This window comes from Charadrius vociferus, unplaced genomic scaffold (genome assembly GCF_000708025.1).
Source record: "Charadrius vociferus isolate BGI_N301 unplaced genomic scaffold, ASM70802v2 scaffold1677, whole genome shotgun sequence".
Lineage (NCBI taxonomy): Eukaryota > Metazoa > Chordata > Aves > Charadriiformes > Charadriidae > Charadrius > Charadrius vociferus.
The window spans coordinates 190752-210011 of NW_009649298.1; the positions used below are offsets into that span (position 1 = coordinate 190752).

At 42.4% G+C, this 19260-nt stretch overlaps 1 protein-coding gene across 1 annotated transcript; it reads right to left on the reverse strand.

Moving 5' to 3' along the window:
• Positions 1 to 5881: 5881 nt before the first annotated feature.
• On the reverse strand, positions 5882 to 11083 carry LOC104290063 (keratin, type I cytoskeletal 19). Its single transcript, XM_009889110.1, has 8 exons — positions 10634 to 11083; positions 8828 to 8910; positions 8329 to 8485; positions 7905 to 8066; positions 7626 to 7751; positions 7305 to 7525; positions 6470 to 6498; positions 5882 to 5948 (listed from the first exon to the last, which is right to left on the reverse strand). Exons 1-8 carry the CDS (start codon positions 11081 to 11083, stop codon positions 5917 to 5919), a joined length of 1260 nt encoding a protein of 419 aa, XP_009887412.1. The 3' UTR covers positions 5882 to 5916.
• Positions 11084 to 19260: the final 8177 nt, after the last annotated feature.

The window sequence follows — 19260 nt, forward strand, 5'->3', positions numbered from 1 at the left end:
AGCTGCAGCACAAGAAGGCGCTAAGGTCAGATACGCAGCTTGGTGTAGAAGAGGAAAGTATGTGCCTACACTGCCCTGGCGCTTCTTTTATATCCTCGAGATAGGGTGTTCAGAGACAAACCCAACCTGCAGCCCTCCCTCCAAAAATTCTCCTCCCTAGAGGTGAGGCCAATTATGATGACATTCCTCACAAAGAGAGCTGGCTGTACGTCTCAGGGGCTAGGGCTTGGGTTTTCTTTTTTAATTAAACAAAAGAGATGATTCAGATGAGTGTTTTTTCTTCAGGCTATAGTTCTGAAACTTGGAGTTTACTTCTCTGACATTTAAGAATGGAAAAACAAAGTGAGTTCAACCACACCCACTTGCCCACTCATAGCAGTCACCATGGTTATTTTAAGAACACCAATTTTTTCTACAAATGAAGTTTAAGTAAAATTCTCCTTTCATTGAAAAATGTGCAATCATCTGCTCATCTCACCATTATTTCTTCTTCTCTATCCATATTTTTTCCCATTAAAAATTTGTAATTTAATTTGATCTGTTCTTATTCCCTCTTTTTTTGCTTGGAAGTAATATATAGATTTTGGAGTCTGAATTTTTAGTACAAAGAGCATATCAGGATAGCATAGCGTAAGGAGCAATTAGCATCCATCAATGTACAAGGACGAGTGGGCATAGTTAATTTACTAGTGTGTGTGAAAGAGTCAAGAAAGGTAATACAAGATTGAAATAATTCAATTAAAAGAAGAAATGTGGGAGGACTAATTTCCTGTTACTTTTGGAAAACGTAAACAAATTTGGTTTGAGATGAAACTGTTCAGATAGCAATTAATGTGCTTAATGCCAATACGCACTATGAAATGAAGTAATTCTTGAAAATAAGATTTGAGGAGCACTTAGAAGGGTCATCTTAATCCTTCATTTAAAGTGGGAGTCTGGAACACCAGTATTTTTCAAATCTAATAATTTGCTAGTGAATTTCGAAAGGCAGTAATTCAGTAATACAGCTCTGTTCAATACTGCATAATTATGGGAAAGCAGATTTGGGAGATTTTTAAGGAAGTATTAACTGCTTGTTTACCCTGCTGGGGTGTGTCACTGGGGATAATGTGTGTGCGGAGAGTGTGGCAACAATGTGGAGTTTCCAGAAAGAGCCCCATTCTCTTTGCACAGCGAGGTGACATTCTTCAGATGAAAGCCACAAGATGCAGTTGAAGAAGTGGGGTATGGTACAATAATAAATTGGTACTGAGGCGCATAAGGGTTTAAGGAACCGGACAGTTGAGAGGAGGGAGAAAAGCAGGGACAAAGCGAAGGTGGGAGGAACTTTCTCGGGTCTCTAGTTCAGAACCACCGAAATTAGTTTAAAATAAAACTTTGAAATAAAGAAGAAAAATGGCGTGTTTGCTAACAACATAATAAGGAGGGAGTTGGGTTTAGCACCGTTTTTGACCATACCTATCACTAGAAAATAACCTTAGAATTCAGGATGGGTGATTTCAGATAAACTGAGGCTCATACCAGTTGTTGGAATAAACTGAGGGGTTTTCTGAAATTTACAGCTGAGCCTTTAATGTGGCCGCGGGGAAATGCACGGCCTTTTTTTCTAGGAAAGATGTGTACTTGGGAGGAAAGAAACATCAAGAATCCAGCTGTGATACACAGCCCGACAGCCCGGTTCTGACATCCACTCATTCTTGGGCTGGTTAGAGAAGACAGGGTGTTTCACAGCTGTGGAAACATGTTTCCAACTGAACCTGGACCTTTGCCACAGCAGTTCAGTACTGCTGTTGGGCAGATTAATGGTTCTGCGTAGCTTGCCAGATCTGTGTGTCTCCAAGAGTTAGGATCTCATGAAACAAGTTAAGACAAACTCTCCTGAAGATAAAAACGTTTCTTTAAGACCCCTGTAATGTAAATAACCTGAGGCATGCGTGCTGCTAGGGTCTGGTTAACTCTTGAGTGATCCCACAATAATCAAGATGAAATTCCATTAAAAAAAAAAAAAGAGCAAAATCACTTCTGGAAAACACCATAAACTTGAACAGGAAACTTTGGGGATTTTTCATTGTCTTTTTTCACTCAGTCTTTGTAACTTCTTTGGAAGATTGCTGGTGAAGCACTCTGCTGCTTTATCAAGTGTCCTGTGTGTTACTCTGGATTGTTATCAGATGAACACTTACAAAAACCAGGGAGCAGATATAAAGCTGTTTCTTTCCTGTGGAATACTTACCACTGGGAAAAATAAATCAAGCAGCCAATACAGGTTATATCCTATAACATAATTCAGAAGACCATAGTGGTGGGGATTCTGAGGCTTTTTCAATTTTCTGTTAACCACGAACCTCAGATCCTCAGGGTGTGTCCCCCATGATCGAAAGCCGGTAAATGCGGAGTGCAGCATTGGCAGACCTGAGCCTTGTCCCTGCCTTTATCATCTTCACTATTTGTTCTTGCATATTAAACAACTACTTCTAAACAGTTCCTAATATTTTACTAGAAATTGTCAGTGGTACTTTCAAACCAAAGGAGAATCCAAGGAAAAGTCCCTCCGTGAAGCGCTGTGAAGTTTGGAGGGAGTCAGTTATGGATCATTTATTTGCAGCTTGCTTCAGGTGCTGTGCTTCACGAGTATTTTCCTAAAGGGAAGAAAGCTCCGCTTCGGAGCGCTTACTCATGAACGATGGCTTTTCTGGTGAGAGAGAAATGGTAAATATGTCGGTACCTCTACACTGAGAGAAGACTGCTGGCAAATGCTTGTGTGTATTCAGAATTCACTCACTCACGGTATTCATTTATATAGGTATTGTTGTTTTATTACTGTCTCCAGGTTGCAGACATCTATATCAAAACCTAAATGCATTTTGCCATTTTATAATAGACTAAGGCAAAGCTTGCTTTGATGAAAAACTATATACATTTTGGTATTTAAATTAGTAACAGTTTAGAAATCAAAAGTGTTTTGATTAATCTAATTTTATCAGCTCTGAATTTGAACAAGTATGTGAAAATTAGCTGTCCTTAGCTCGGTTCTAGAACTAGGTATAATTCTACATACAGTCATATGCTTCTTTTTGATTATTATTTCTGTGTTTTAGCTATGTTCTAGCTATCATTTAAAAAGAAAAATCAGTTACATTTCTCTAAATCCATGAGGTTTGGAATGCTTCCAGTTTCATAACCTCTTAGGACTTTAAAGGAAAATCTCAAATTGGTGCTGTCTCTGTACGGGTAGAGATCTGTGTTGCTCTGTGCATTCTTCATTTAGCTCTTTTCTGCAGCTGGAATGTGAATTTCAATCTACAAAATTTTCTCCTTATAGTCTATACAAGGAAATTGAAGCCTATTGCTTGCTGAAGTGGGGGGGAAAAAAAGCTATTTCAAAGTTATGCCTTTATTCTGTTCTCACTGTCTTCACTCTAAGATTTCTTATTCAATGTCTTGACACAGTTTCATCCTTTGCACAGTGCTCAGCATTGTACTTGTGGTGCATAAGCTCCTCGGTTTGTCATGCTTCCCCAGAGCTTTCCTGGAAGACATTCCCTGACATGTCTACGCTGTGCAAACTCTTTTATTACTCCTGTTACGGGATTAATGGAGTTGACACACTTTAGCCTCTCCTTTCAGGAGGACAGAGTTCCATTCAAGAAGCAGCTTGTTTTTCATCTCAGTCTTTGCTGATACAACCATCACTCAGACATGACATACCTTTAGAAAACACTTTTTTACTGAACCAAACTCTAAAATTAGAGTCTCGGAGTGATTTTATATTTCACATTTCACCAGAAATCCTTCATTATCCTACAAATATGGGAAAAAATCAATGAAATTATAAACTAAAATTTAAATTAGGCTATAAAAACAAGAGTTCTAGCCTTTTGGAGTCTCTGAAACCCCTAACTGCTTTAGCAGGGTTTATGAATTCATTCCATTCTTGGCCCTTTTAACATCTTACAGATTTTTAAACTGTTAACCCTTTAAACAACCTTTTTTCCTAAACATGCATTTAATTCAGTCTTTGAAAATAAAACTTCTTGGTCAAAATACACATTTGCAAAGTGTTCTTATAACTTATAGTTTGCTTTCTTGGAGCACAAGAATTTCTTGTCAGACTTTCAGGTTTGCAGCTATACAACACAAGGAATCTGCACCAGTAATCTCATACTCTGACTGGTTTTGTCACAAGAACTTGCTCTCAGGGAATGGGATTTGTTAAGATTGAAAAACAGACCTGGAGTTGTTTGTTCTTTCACCTGGGAGGGATTCCAAGTCGAACTGTTGTAGGGAGTAAATTTGGTATGAAGCATTTATTAGCAACTGTGTCAGCACTCGGGAACAGTCTGTGCTGAAGCACTGAGTGCCCAAGAGCTTTCTTCTCCTTGCTCTTCCAAAAGCAGACACCGTATCACCAGGCGAGCTGCTGAAGAGCCACTTGCCTCTCGTGCATGCCAGGACTTTTCATGCCATGGCTCCCTTTCGATTCTGCTCTTGTTTCCACCAGAGCACTTTAATGCCCCTGTTCTTCCCATCTTGTCCTCTTCTCTGTATGTCTTTGCTGATTCTTACTTTTCGTGACTGTTTTTCTGTCCTGTCACAGTTTTTCCCTGCCACTGCCTAATGTCACCATGCAAGATTTCCAGAGGTTAGGCTGGGATTGGCTGTGTCAGTACTTGACAGCTGATGCAGACAGCTCACCTGAGTCACTGCTGAACCAAACCAAGCACCAGCACCTCTTGAATTGAAGAGGATTGCCCAACCTTGATAGAGGAGGTCCATAGCTTTGGGATGCTCCCTGCTATGCAAACACTCCATTAATCTATTAGGAACATCTAGTTTTTCCCTCCCAAGTCCAAGGAGAGAAATGCTGAAGGATTTGATGATGTGCCCCTGAAAGGCAGGCTGCAAGATGACCCACTCTGCGGGAGTGCAGTACTGGGGTACTGTTAGTCTGGTGTACTGTCGTTCCAATTGCCCCCTCAGCTGACTGTGTGCCTCTTGTGAGAGTGGGAGGTGGGAATGGGATAGTTGGGTTATAGCCATGAGTTTCTTTTTTAGCACAAACCCTGAAAAGTTTCCATGGCTGTAAGTTTGCAAAGGGATGGTTGGAAATGAAATGACTGATTTCTGGGGGCCTGAACTAAAAGTGATTACATTTAGAAATTCATCTAGGATAATATCCTTTCAATGGCATGAGAATGAAGGTGACCAAAATTGGTGCTAAAGGTTTGTTACCTCTGTATGAACTGGGAAAACGAGTGAAGAAATCTCACAGTGTTTCTCACTCCTATTTCTTTCTGTAGGAGTTATTGTCAAGCCGTTTAAACAGCTTTACATTGTACCCTAACAGAACGTCTCCCAGCTCTTGCTTTTTACCAGAATCACTTAACATCTCATTGCTACTGCTCTTCAGAGTGCACAGTCGCTGTAGTTAGAAACATAAGTGACTCTTATTCCCTGCTCTGAGGGACTGGGGATGCTCTTGCCTCCGTATTCAGAGCTCCTGCCAGCAAGAGGAGCTAGAAGAAATGAGGGACGGAGCTCAAGCCACCCACCCACAGCCACTGGCAGCATTAACCTCTCGGGGAGGCTGGCTGGCTGTTTCCTGCCTGGTCAAAGCCAGATTTCAGTAAAGATATCCCAATAAACAAAAAGAGTTAAGATTGCGAGAAGATCATCTTTATTAGAGTAGATACAGCAATTCAGTACATGAAAGAACTAGAAATAATTGAAGAGCTAACTCAATTTGCAAATTAATCACCACTAAATGGATGAATCTACCTAAACTTTGTGTGGCCAAGAATTTTCTGTGCTTTAAGATAGTAACTTCCAGCAGTTTAGAGTGATTTCTCTGTTTCAATTCCTGTGTGTTGTCTCCATTTTCTCATTTTGAAGATGACATTTGGAGGACTTTCAGTACTATTTTCCATCCGCCAGCTTGTCTCTTTTGTCTACAACAACATGGAGGGAAAGAACAGCAATTACTTAAGCAGAACACCCATGAGACCACTCTGCAATGGGCGCTGAGCTTCGTTTATCTCTCGTCTCTCATTCCCTTCTCTCAGAAGTTTTCTTCATAGCATTGATTTGAATCATACATCACTTTTACAATACAGCTGACCTTTAAAAGCTCAAGGCAAGTTTTACTTGCATGTTCATGCAGTTCCCCTGAGCTGGCCGAGCTTAAATTTCTTGTATCTTCTTTCATCTGGGGGAATGATTCAGCATTTTGTGCTTTACTTAGCCTTTACTGTAGCACAGTCTGAGATTTTTTTCTGATGTCTAACATCTTTTAATGACTGAAATTTGTTAAATTCTAGCCGGAGTCATCATTTGTTACTTATTAGCAACACAAATCAGTGCAGCAGCCCAGTCTCTAGAATGGACACAACTACCATAATGTATGTATATTTCCTTTTAGAAAACACAACTTTAATTCCTAAAGGTTTCCCGAAAGAGAAAGAATTCTTACCGGCAGTTCCAGACAGGGAGCCAAACATCCTGTTGAAGAAAGAGATATCAGTTGAAAGGAGAAGTAACACATCAAATGCTGCGTGAGATGAGGACGTATGAAAGCAAATTGCATTTTGTATATAGTCAGAGAAGAGATGGTCATCTCCTTGCTCTCGCTCTCAGCTCAGAGAGGGAATTGTTGTAGGAAATACATTTTTAAACAACTCCAGTGGGAAAATACAATTATGGAAAAAGAAGGAACAGAGGAAATCAAAACCTTTCAGCTCCTACCTCATTTTTCTGTTCCAGGCCATGAGATACTTTCCTCCTTGAGGCTATATGGGAAACAACAGAGAGCTGTGCTCCCACCTGGGAGGTCCACTCAATGGCTGGCTAATAGCAAGCTTGGCTGCCTTCACTTCTCTTCAGAATGTTTTCTCCTACACTGATTCCTATGAGGCAAGAGCTGTTTAACTGGTAACAGGAAGTTTATGGGAATTTGGTATTAATCCTTGTATTCTATAAAACGCGACTAACTGCGCTGTGTTTCCTGAATGTCAAGCAGCTAATGATTAGTTATCACTTTAGCTGTGAGTTGCATTTAATCTCTTGTACTGCTTGTCAGTTTGCCTTTTTGTTTAGAAACGCTCTGAGGTACTCACTTAATGTAAATGGGAATTGTAACATTTCTAGCTCCACTATGGTCCAGAAAAATTAATTTGTTAAAAATCTTAGAACCCCTGGAGTATTTGAAGTTGTGTTTACTGTGGTGCTGTGGCAAAGGAGACCCGTAGCACGGTCAAACTTTATGAGGCTTAGCAAAAAGGGTCCCTGTACTGAGCAGAGTTACTTACTGGGACTCCTGGCCTTCCAGGAGTTGTCGGTAAGTAGCGATCTCTTGCTCCAGTCGAGTCTTGATATCCATGAGGATCTTGTATTCACTGTTCTGGCGCTCCATATCAGCTCGGAGCTCAGCCAGCTGCGCCTCGATGCTGCCAATCAGGCCCTGGATCTGCGCCAGCTGGGCTCCGTAACGCCCTTCCGTGTCTGCCAGGGTGCCTTCCAGCGCGGCTTTCTGAGAGCAGAGAGGTTGGAGGGGAAACCACGAGAACGTTGCTGCCAGTTGCAGCACAGGGAGGGGAGTATGTACCCATTTCAGTGCAATTTTAACGTACCATGTTGAGCTGGGACTGAAGTTCTATTTCCAGCCCTTGGAACGTGCGTCTTAGGTCGGTGACTTCTGACTTGCTGCTCTGCAGTTGTTCAGTATTGACAGCAACTTCATGGTTCAGCTCTTCAATCTGAAAGAGGGAAAACTTTGCATGAGAAATGTGGGGCCTCTCAGTAGAGGTCATAAGGCTTTCACAGCAGTTTTCTGTGTGGTTTAATAATTATTTTGTTTCTTTCATGGATTTTTTTTTGTTAGTATTTGTATAGTATGGAGCTTTTTCTACCTTGCTGTGGAACCAGGCCTCAGCATCCTTCCGGTTCTTCTCAGCCATGTGTTCGTACTGGTCCCTCATATCCGCCAGGATCTTGGTCAGGTCAATGCCTGGAGCAGAGTCCAGTTCAACGCTGACTTGGCCAGCTACCTGCCCTCCCAGGGCACTCATCTCCTATATGGGCATGGCAGAGGGAGACAAAAGAGGGTACAATCATAAACCGAAAATATTATGAACCTGTTGTTCTTTCTTCCAGGACTAAGGTCTGACTGACTCCCCTTAAATACTTGCAGGGGGTATCTTTAGTTTCCCAGCTTACACAGAAATCTTTCCTTCACTGTTGGAGGGCTCAGGGCAATCCTGACGGACTCCACATTGCCACACGCTGTTTTTCTTATGTTACTTTCAAATGTGTTTCTTGGTTGGTTTTTTTTACCTCCTCATGGTTTTTCTTCAGGTAAGCCAGCTCCTCCTTTAAGTTTTCAATCTGCAGCTCCAGGTCCGTCCTAGCCAGGGTGAGCTCATCCAGGACCCTGCGCAGGCCATTGATGTCAGCCTCCACGCTCATGCGAAGAGCTTGCTCTGTTTCAAACCTTAAAAAAAGCAAACCAAAACTATTCAGTTCAGCTGATTAAGCCAGCCCACCATGAAACACGTTATTTGCTATAAATGTATCTGGTTTTGTAGGATTTATGATACAGCAAATGTTGTCCAGCATTAAACTTTTCTCTACGTATTTTACATGATACAAAATTTTCAGTGGTGCAGAAGGTGCTTTCAGCAAATCCATAAAGGGCTGAACTGCGATGACAGGATCAAACTCGTGTTCATACAGAGATTCTATAGCCATTCCTTTCATTTTTCACAGCCATTGCCCTTTGGCTCAACAGGATTTTTCCCTGCTCAAGACCTTTTTCCTCTCAGAAATTACTCACTTGGTTTTGAAGTCGTCAGCAGCCAGCCTGGCATTGTCAATCTGCAAGACAATCTTCGAGTTGTCGATAGTGGCATCAAGGATCTACAAACAATGAGAGTTCATTCCTGAGGCTGAAACAACTACGTTATCTTCTTTCCTGATCTGAAGATTAAAAGAGTTAAGATTCTCTTTCATCTGTAGCTACACCAAATAAAAGTGTATTTCATTTGGTCTCAGTAGGAAAGCATCAATGATCTATAGCAAATATGTCGCACAGATTTATCACAGTGCGTTTGCCATGATTGTCAGTTATGGACAGGTCCTCTTCCTCTTGCCCAGCATATGAAGTGGCTTTTAGCTAGAAGTGCCACAGTGAGACAAAACTACGTGTTGTCTTGGAGGGAGAGGACTTTGGTGAGCCAGGGGGTAAGGTGTTGTTTGAGGACTGAGGCAAGAAACCTGTTTCCTGGAGAGATGCAAAGGAAGCAAAGTCTGCAGACCCCTCCTGGCAGAATTTGTTCTCATTACACATTTTCTTAAGAGTGGGAAGTGGTTACAAGGGCTGTATGATTTTAAAATAAAGGACGTGTTCGTGTTTCGTAAACAATATGGGTTCATATTGCATTTGTATAGGCCTTGAACACATTTTTATTTCCTGAAAATATCCAGGATAGTGTTTATTGACTCTTCTCATGCATCAGGAAAGCCCTAAAGGAGATTTTGTTTATTTAGAAGTAATCCTGTTAATTTTTACCTAGAAAGCACGTCTCTTTTGCCTGCCACTTTTAAAACTGAAAAGGTCATCCACAAAAACAGCTGGAACAACATTTTCTCTCCCCTGACTAAGGGGATTAAAAGACAGGAGGGAAAAGAATGCTAAAAGGAGAAAATCTAATTGCCTTCACTGGAGCTCAGTTTTTGAAATCAATAGACTGTGAATCGGTTGAAGCAAGGAGAAAGTTGACTGCGTGGGAGCGGTCATGAACTCCAAGCTGAACTGTGAAAATGAAACCTCAAGTTTTCTTTCATTTATTTACATAGTTTAATCAGCTGCTACCTATGTTTTCTGGGTGTGTATCATCTCAAAGTAATCTCTTATCAGGTACCCATGGGCTATTGGGGCAAATCCTGCATTTATATATGGGATTGATTACCTCATGTCTGCTATTTCCTTTTTCCATAAGCCAAATGTTTCAGCACCCTTTATTTCTATTCCAAGCTTCAATAAGTGAAATGTGAAAGAAAAATAAATGTCTGGTGATAGAATCTTGAGCTGCTGTCTTCACATTTACAAAATTGTACTTAACCAATTTTTATTTTTACCATTAAAGTGGTGTGTATACGCCTCTGAAGTTTTTCAAGCTATGTGGCAGGTAACAGATTACAGAGGTAGGCAAGTTGCTGTCATTGTTTGGCTCTCTTTTTATTTATCAGTATACATATGGTCGTATATATATACTAACTGGTCATATATGTGTATATGACCAGCATGTGTGTATATATATACACCATATATCTGTGTGCGTCTGTGTGTGTATATATATGCTTTGTTAAAAGCAAACATCAGAGAATTAAGTACTAAGGCGTCTCAGAGTACTGTTTTGTACATTCTCTTAGCTAACATTTACAAAAGCGGAGAATTCCATACTGACAGTTTTCTTCATCCGCCCCGTCTGATCATTGCATATTCATTTCATCTTCCTCTCCTTTTCATAAACTGCAATGCCTTCTGGGTGTTTTCCTGGGGAAGTTTCTCTCTTTGGGTTTTTATGCTTCCTTCTTAAGTGCAAATCTGAGATCATTTTTAATAAATATTAGCACCTACCTTGTCTCGAAGGTCTTCAATAGTCTTGTAATAAGGACTGTAGTCCCGAGCTGGGCCTGGCCCTTGTTTTTGGTACCAGTCTCGGATTTTAGTTTCAAGATCAGAGTTGGCCTCTTCCAGCGCACGCACTTTCTCCAGGTAAGATGCGAGGCGTTCGTTCAGGCTTTGCATAGTTGCCTTTTCGTTTCCTTGGAGGAGGCCATCGCCGCTACCCAAACCACCACCGAAACCACCACTAAAGCTGCTGCTAAAACTACTTCCGTATCCCCCACCCAGGCCGCTCCCTAGGCCAGAAGAGACAAATCTAGCAGAAGAGACTGACACACCCCTGCCACCAGAGCCCCCATGGATGCTTGGAGCCCTAAAGTAACCTCCACCGAAACGGACGGAGGAGCTGCCGGGTCCCCCTGCCACAGAAGAGGTTGTCTGCCTGAAGCTGTAACTGGCCATGGTAAGAAATACCAAGGACCTAACCCAAGCGGCAGCTCACACGGTCGGTGATCCTGAGACAGGAGTGTGTGCGCAGGTCCCCCACCCCACCTCTTTTATGCCTGTGACAATGGGAGTTGTCTCCAGAATGTGTTATCTGAGACCTGTGGAATTTATCAGCCTTAAGCCTTCTGCCAACACTGCAATTCCTCTTATTGGTCAGTTGCTATGAAGTGGGCTGTTTCTTTCCCAAATACCTTCACGCACCAGAGCTGATTCCCTCCCCCTCACCAATCTCTTGAAGCAGAAGGTGGGATTCAGCGGAGGCGTCGCCGTGCTGAGGGGAGCGTTCATGAATCTAGTTAGAGTTTACCTGTGTGGAAACCAAAGGGCTGGGAGCGCACGGCCCTGTGCAGCCAACGCTGCGTCCATCGCGCGGTCACACCGTGGCTTTCTTCACGTAATCTCAGGAAAGAATTTTAATGCAGAGTGATTAAGTTAGTAATTGGTAGACTGATATCAGAGCTTGAAAGGAGCCCAAATGGTGAACAATACCTGTGGACCTTGACAAAACAAGTTGCCACCCCTCTGTTTTCCCTATTTCCCATGAGAAAAATTCTTCTTTCAAAAGTATCATTTTCACTGTTTGTTTCTTTGCTCTCAGTTCCTTTTGGGCTGTCAGTAGAAGAGAGGGTCTGACAGAGAACATGCCTTGCCTGAGAGAGTCTGGTTTTCTAAAGAAACAAGAATCCCTTTGAAGGACCTGTAGCTGTAGTTGTAGCAGAGATCAGCATTAATCTTCCCCGAGTACCCGGGGAGTGAGCAACAACAGAAGCAAGTGCCTGATTATACATTTAGTCCCTTCATTGCTACTGCAAGAGGGAAGTAACCATAAGAAACAGAATCACGTAGTCTTCTGGTCTTTGAGATTCATGAAAACATTACTTCTAAAATGCCTGAATCCTCTGTTATCCAAGAGGCATTTTCAAAAGCCATGTTGCTTTTGTTCCTGCCAGCTCCTCCATGAGTGTCCCTAACACACCAGTGGCTACTTGCGTCTTTTTTTCCATTCTCTTTCTCTCGCTCGCCAGCCCTCCCTCCCTCCAGCCCTCTGGGGCTCCCCAGGAGAGCTGGCTCAAAGAAGGACACAGGAAGCTGCCCTACCCCATTTCCAGCTTTCCGGGAGCACCCAGGCCTGGGCAGAAATTCTGCCACCTACAAGTGTTTCCACTGAACAGAACCTTTGGAGCACGAGATGCGTGCTGTGATGTTTCAATCAAAAATTCATTTAATACCAAAATAAAGAATTAAAGATAAGCCAAGTGAAATGCATGCTCTGTGGGAGGGCCTGTCTGGTCTTTCTATACCCATAAAAATGCATCTGGTATTTTAGACCACACATTAGTGCTGTGCTCACTTTGTACAGAAAGAAACGTCAAACTAGAGGGCAAATCTAGGGAGGGTAAAGGAACAAACACACAGGCTGGAAGCCGGCCAGGGCACCTGTAGCAGCAGCCCCATTGGTCCGCATCTCGTGATGAGGCTGTATCAGACAGAGGAATTCTGCAGTGAGTCAGGTACAGAATATATCGCTTGATACGTACAATGTGTGTACTGTGCGTTACCTGGCTCTGCTGCTGCAGCCCAGGGCCACCACAGCCAGTTCACGTCTTTCTGTAGAGACTGCTGCGCGCACACAGCTCTCCAACTTGCACAGCGGAACTGTACAGCTTTTCTTAAGAGGTACAGAGGACATGTGTGTCTGCCAAAGACACGCTGGTCATTCCCTCTGTAGAGCTGAATGTCCTGTTCAGCCCTGGGTAGGAAAAACCTGCCCAGCAGGTTACCCTTCCACAGCCGGTGCATCGGTGACACAATAGCAGCAGAAAGTTACAGTCTGCCTGCCGACAAAAAGAAAGCTACAGAAGAACAGCTATTTTGTTGTTAAATGTTAAAGTCCATAGTTAGGGCATAAAGAACATAAGTCCATGGGCTTTTCTCCACTGAACAGAAATACAAGAAGCTTAAAGGAGAACAAATGCCAGTGATCTGATTGTCTCCTGCTGCAAGGAGAGAGGAACACCCTTCCCCCAACGTACTCCTTCATCATTCCCTAGACTCTCATGTCAGGTCCTCAAAGCAGTGTATTTTGGGGTTTTGGAAAATAAAATGCACATATGTGATACTGCATAATATTTTATGATCAAATTCATGAAACCTGGGGTCTGGAAGGCCTCTGCATTCCCTCTGAAACCCCTTGAGTAAAAGCAGCCAGCAATCATTGTGTATTATACTGTGAGAATATTGATAACGTACTGCAAGCAGGTTAGGTTTGCTTCGACATACAGGGAAAAATTTCCCAAAGAATGAACTGCAATTCTTCATGGCTGTTTGGAAGGCCATCTGAAAGCTTCAGGAGAGGAGAAGCTTGGGAGACGCTGTCAAATGAAGTAACTATTTAATCGTATTTATGCCACCAAATATATCATAAGCTTCTAGTAGCAAATCAGTCCCCTGTGCAGCATTTTTATTAAAACTGCATTCTAAGTTTCTGGAAAGGTTTTGGGTTTTTTTTAACTCTACAGCTCTCTCTTACCTCAATGGCTACATGTGTTTGCTTTTGTTGGGACTCCCTTACGGTGATTCACATGCACGTAAAAGCTTGGAAAAGCCTTTGGTATGGCAAAGTATTTGCTCAAGAAAGAAGGTGCCTTTATCATTCTGCATAGGTCTTTTTTCCTCCCACCACAATAAATTTCATTTATTGTAGGGTCAGCTTTTCCCAAAATGAAATATAAAGAATGGTCAACAAAGGGAATTTCCTTTATCTGCAACTTATCTCAGGGTAAGGGAGACACGTTTATCGAAGTGAAGTCATTCAGCAGACTGGTGGAAACAGCCCACGCCCAAGCTCCTGGCTGAGACCTCGTTCTGCTTCACCTTTATCTACTCTGCTTTACTAGGCACTGCTGCTTTATAAAATTGTCCATGTTGTTTCACGGTATTTTTATTAATTGTCCTGCAAACCATTTTTTATTGCCCTTGAGTGACACTGGCATATACTTCACTCTTTTCACATCCTGCTAAATCTGCTTCCAGGAATTGCTAATGTACTTACCATTAAGTGAACTCTTTCGACATTTTAACCTACATTGTTGGTGTCTGCAATGCCATGGATGCTTCTATGGACGAATGAGGAAAGTCAGGTTATTATTCTGAATTTACCTTTTAAATCTTTACGTGTTTGTCCCTTCTGATAATTCTTCCTTTCTACCTGGGCTTCCATCAGTGAAAATGTGCTTCTTGACTCTTTTGTATGCACGTTTCCAGTCCTTGCTTGTCAAAACTTGGGCCACCCCACCTTATCGATCATGACATACGCCCTTTTAAAATCACAATTTTGTGTGTTTTCCTCTCCTATTGAAGATCATAGGCATGAAACGGTTGAATCTCTTTAATTCAAGCACAAAATTTTCTATTTTTTCTTTAAACTTCCTTTTGGGAGGAACCAATGCTAACAAGAACTGATCTGCAGCTGGTACTGGAATGACTGTGTTGAATGGCTGCCTGACATACAATTCTTAGCTTTCTTGCTTTTATATCCCATCATTAATCTTTTTTTTTAATCCTCACAAACCTTGCATTGCGACATAGTCACTGAATGTGCCAACAGATTCAAAGACAAGAATGTTTACGTGCTGAAAAGGCAGGTCCTAGCACATGCACACACAGCTGTTCACACTTCAAAAAGAGCGTAGATAAGAGCAGAGAGCAGCACTGTTGACTTTCTCAAAACTGCTATTTTTGCAAAGTAGAAGGAACGTGATTTGGTGAAGACAAATGCACATGGCTTCCCCGATTTCTGCATTGAAGAGATGAGAAATAAGGTCATGTAAGGGTTCAGTTTTAAAAGAAATTACGAGAGTAAGATGCAGGACAACTCATTTTTATCCAGGGGTCTAGTTCCTTCATGGCAGACAAGAAATGACGATTCAATGATTTGAGCTGAACTTGAAAGATACGGATTCCTGTTCAGCTACAGGCTTCTTTAGTGATATTGGGACATATAATTTAATTTCTCAAAGTTTGTCATCTATATAAAATTTGAATAGATTAGTATGAGGAAAATACATGAAAGATCATGAAGCATTCAAACACTTAAATAACTGGCAGCAATGTAAATACTTGGCAAATACTTGAAACTGGATATGGTGTGTACTTTTGCAAATACCTCATTGTTGTCTCTGTTTCCTTAGAAACATGAATAGCTTTAAACTCTTGACTTCTCTATCAATCCAGAACTATAATGATAATGCACATCAGGGAGTAAAATACTTGAGATTGGAAAATAAAATAGATTTTCTTACAGCGTGATTAAAAATTGTGTGGGAAGAAAGGATCAGTTTGGACAGCAAGCCCTGGTGAGTGAAAGACAAGTAACTGCATATATTTTTGCACTTCCTTTAACCTGTTATCTAGTTGGTAAATCTCAGCAAGGTGTGATGGGGCTGGAAACTATTATTGAGAGTCAAAACGTCTAACTGACGAGAGGATGTGTTCCAAAAGTCAGGTTGCTGCAGGCAGCAGCAGTAAGCAACTTAGAGGCCACTGCCAAAACCAAAAAGACTAAACCTGTGCCAGGCTTCGGAGGGACCACGTACGTGTCGAATGCTTGCCGTGTCAGCTGCAGGTCTGCAATGACTCATGCTGAAGGAGGAGCCCTGGAGCCATTCCGAGGGCATTTTCCCACAGGCCACATGGAAAATTCCTACTTCCCACCCCCCCCAACCCCCCGGGTAGAACCAGAGTAGATGAGTTTCACAGCAGAGAGAGATGAGCTGCTTATTCTGTTCATGTTTGTAAAACATTTGGAGACCGTATTTGTATTTGTACTATTTAGGTTTTTGTGCTCATATATTTCTATGCGTATGTTTATATATTTGTATTTATATACTTATATCTTTTTTTTTTTCTAGTTTTATAAGACTATATGCTGATCATAGTGACAAGCCTCAGCTTCCAGTAAGGGTGGAGGTTTAACTGTGCGAGTAGTAAACACATGTTCTTCATCAAATTGGAAAACAAGGAGCTCTCTTTGTACCCTGCTGATGGATCCCGTCAACTGGGTTTGGGCTTTCCTGATCCAACGGTTGGTTTCATACTGGGTTTAGCTTGAGATAAATTCTGAGAGTCTCCAGATCTGTTACGCTCAGTGAGAAAATCACTGTATTGCTCTACGAGGGCAAGTTCTGTAACCACTAGTTTGGAGAGCGGCTGCCAGGGAGGCGCTTTTGAAACAGCCTGTTCTCATGGCAACTATCAGCTCAGGCGAAACACGTTCTGCAGCCCTGGCTTTGTCTGCCCAGAATGACTGCGTACCTTTAGGAAAGGAAAAGGGTATTTCTAATTACTCTAACAGTTTGCTCCATTTTAAAAATCGTAGTTTATAGGTGAATGCCACAGTATTTGTGTGTATCAGGTAGGTTACCTTCCTGGACAGTCCTGGCTATTGGCTGTAACAGAGCACCGTGGTTTTCCACTGGCCTCTGACACTTGTATTGAGCTTTAAATCTCCTGTTAGTTTAACGCTAAGGTCTGCGCCAACTGTTTAGATATTTTGGGTGGCGCACCACCACCAAATCAAGCTGACTGAAATACTCGCTGAGTGCCTTTTCACTCTTTTCTAATGGATTCACCTTTAATAACTGGTAAAAACTGTACGATTCTGGTGACATGATTTCTAACAGCATTTTCAGCAGAAAGGAGTCCTCAGGATTTGCTTAAAATCTTTGCGTGTGTGTAATCACTATGAACTTTTTGGTACTGCCATAATTTTTGACAGTCTGACATCAGGTTGTGGGAAAGAACTGAACTAAGATTAGAGGTGTTGTAAGAAAATGTTGATTAATAAGACTGTAAGTGCCTTTGATCCACAGTCGCACTCCTGCTGCCAGGGCGGGTTAAGCACCGGCGTGCATGCCAGTGGAAAGGTGTTCCCTGCAGCCAGTCTTTGCAACGCACCTCTGAGCGTGGGCTCATAAATAGTGGGTTATTAGGAGTAATTGCAGTGCACATAAACTTCTCTTTAGGCAGTACTAAATAAGTTAGGAAAGTCAGCTCCTGCACCCCTGAAATCCCATGTTCACTGTATCAACCACGAGAGAGCATTTGCCCTTAGTGTCTGTCATAGTGCAAAAATACTTGAAGAAATTCAGGAGTTTGTTGGGATTACCACTCCAAAATGGTATGTGTTACATGAAACTTGAGGGAGATATGTTACTTGGAATATAGAAAGAAAGGATTTTCCTACAAGAATTTTTGTACTTGCTTATCTCGACTGCTGTTCTTTATCATGGTAAGCTGGTAAATGTGAGAAATACCACAAAAGTAGCTTCCTTTCATCTGATTCTTTATCAGAGGCACAGTGAATCACAGGTTTTCTTTTTTCCAGTACTTGAGGCAGTGGTGGGGGCCAAGGGGGAAGTCTGCCTTGCACAGGCTGGCGGGGGTGAGGGGCTGGCCAGGCTGCAGTTGCTGTCGCAGTGGTGCCATCTCCTCGTAGCCAAGAGAGCGAGAGACTTTGGAGAGTGTGCACAAAGCTGCAGGACGTAGAAGCGATGGGCTGTTGTCCCTGTCCGTGCCTGGCAGCCGCCTTTGCAAGCGAAACCTTTTGCTGTGGTCTGGATCCTGCAGGCACGTGGTAGTCCTGATCCAGCACGAAGCCCCTCAGAGATTCAGTCCACTAATTTCTGGTTCTGGTTGTGGATTCTTCTCTGTCCAGCTATTTCCCCCTCTTATCTTCCTCTGACCTCCTGAAAATGTTATATTATGCAGGTGGAGATGATTCATTTCCAGAATAAACTCAAACACACCCAGAGATTATAAAGCACAATCCTTTTGGTTGCCTTTGGAAATAGTTACAGTACAGAATGTCAGTATCGCCACAGTCCCCCCTACAGGCCTGGTTTTAAAACACGACATCATTTAATTGAACCTCATTCTTAATAAAATTCTTCTCCTCTTCACTTGGTAATACCAGGCGCCCTGTCTGTCTGTGGCAGCCACTGTTGCTACTAAATGAGTTGAAAACAAAACAACTTCAACGTGTTTAATTAACGCATGCAAGAACAATCCAGGAGGTTTTGACTTAATCTGAATTTGCTGATTTCATATGGAATTATCTCAGAACCTTCAGACAGAATTATGTGAAACAGATACTTCCTCTCTTTCTCCTCCCTGTCCTTCATCATGAATTCTACCTTTTTACTGTCTGTTGATTTGGTTTATTACCCCGTCTGGTATCACAGTGTTACCCCAGTGAAAAATGTGTCTATTTTATTATTATTTAAGCTGTTCTTTCCTTAGCCTGACCATTTCCGAGGTCGGAGGCTTGAATTTAATTTCGAGACTGTATTGAACAGTTTGTCACAAATCCTACCGTATATTTTATGAATTTGCCACTAGAGGATGCTGTGCGAAGCGACGCACCGTATGGGCTGACACGCTGCATCGTCAGCTTCCAACAAAGCCTCTCCCATGTGTCAGGCTGGGGGACGCGCTTCTGCTGCGTGCTTAGCCACTGGAACAGAGCTGTGCCGAAACACAAAAGAGCAGAGTACAATGTTCCCTTGCATTGACACTCAAATGCAGACTGATTTCAGCTCAGTCCATCTTGGTTTGATGGGCTTTGATATTACGATGGGGAAACTGTGCACTGGGAAGTCCTGCCTAATGACTCCAGCCAGCCAAGTCAGAGGAAAGCCAGAGGCAGGCACGCTCGGCTCAGCTCGGCACCCTCACTCCATCACCCTTCGAATGCTCTGCAGAGACCGAGGGCAGCACACCCGGCACCGAGGTTTCTCCCCTTTCCCGCTTCAGAGGGACAGTGGTAGGGAAGCAGGAAACTCCAGCATGTTCCTAACAGCCAGCCTAGAACACAATTGGATCAGAAACATTCCTTCTGTTTAAACTGTGGTCAAATAAGGTATTTCATCGCAAAGTCCATTGTAGCTGACTAGTGCTGAGGTTTAGACCTTTATTTTTTGAGGTAGTCAGCACTGGTTGATCGGAGAAGTAAAGTGGAGCATAAGGCAGAACACGAGTCTCTGGTAGCTTGCGCAGGAGCACGAGAGTCCTGTTGTGACTCGAAGGAGAGGTATTTTTGCTTTGACTTTACAAATCTCCTTTGTTTTCTAGGG

Excerpts from the sequence above, each read along its gene's own strand:
- LOC104290063 (XM_009889110.1), bottom strand. The coding sequence starts at position 11,083 with ATGGCCAGTTACAGCTTCAGGCAGACAACCTCTTCTGTGGCAGGGGGA. Across the intron at positions 8,067-8,328 it reads TGAAGAAAAACCATGAGGAG|GAGATGAGTGCCCTGGGAGG; the intron begins GTAAAAAAAACC and ends ATGCCCATATAG. Across the intron at positions 5,949-6,469 it reads CTCCCTGTCTGGAACTGCCG|ACAAAAGAGACAAGCTGGCG; the intron begins GTAAGAATTCTT and ends ATGTTGTTGTAG.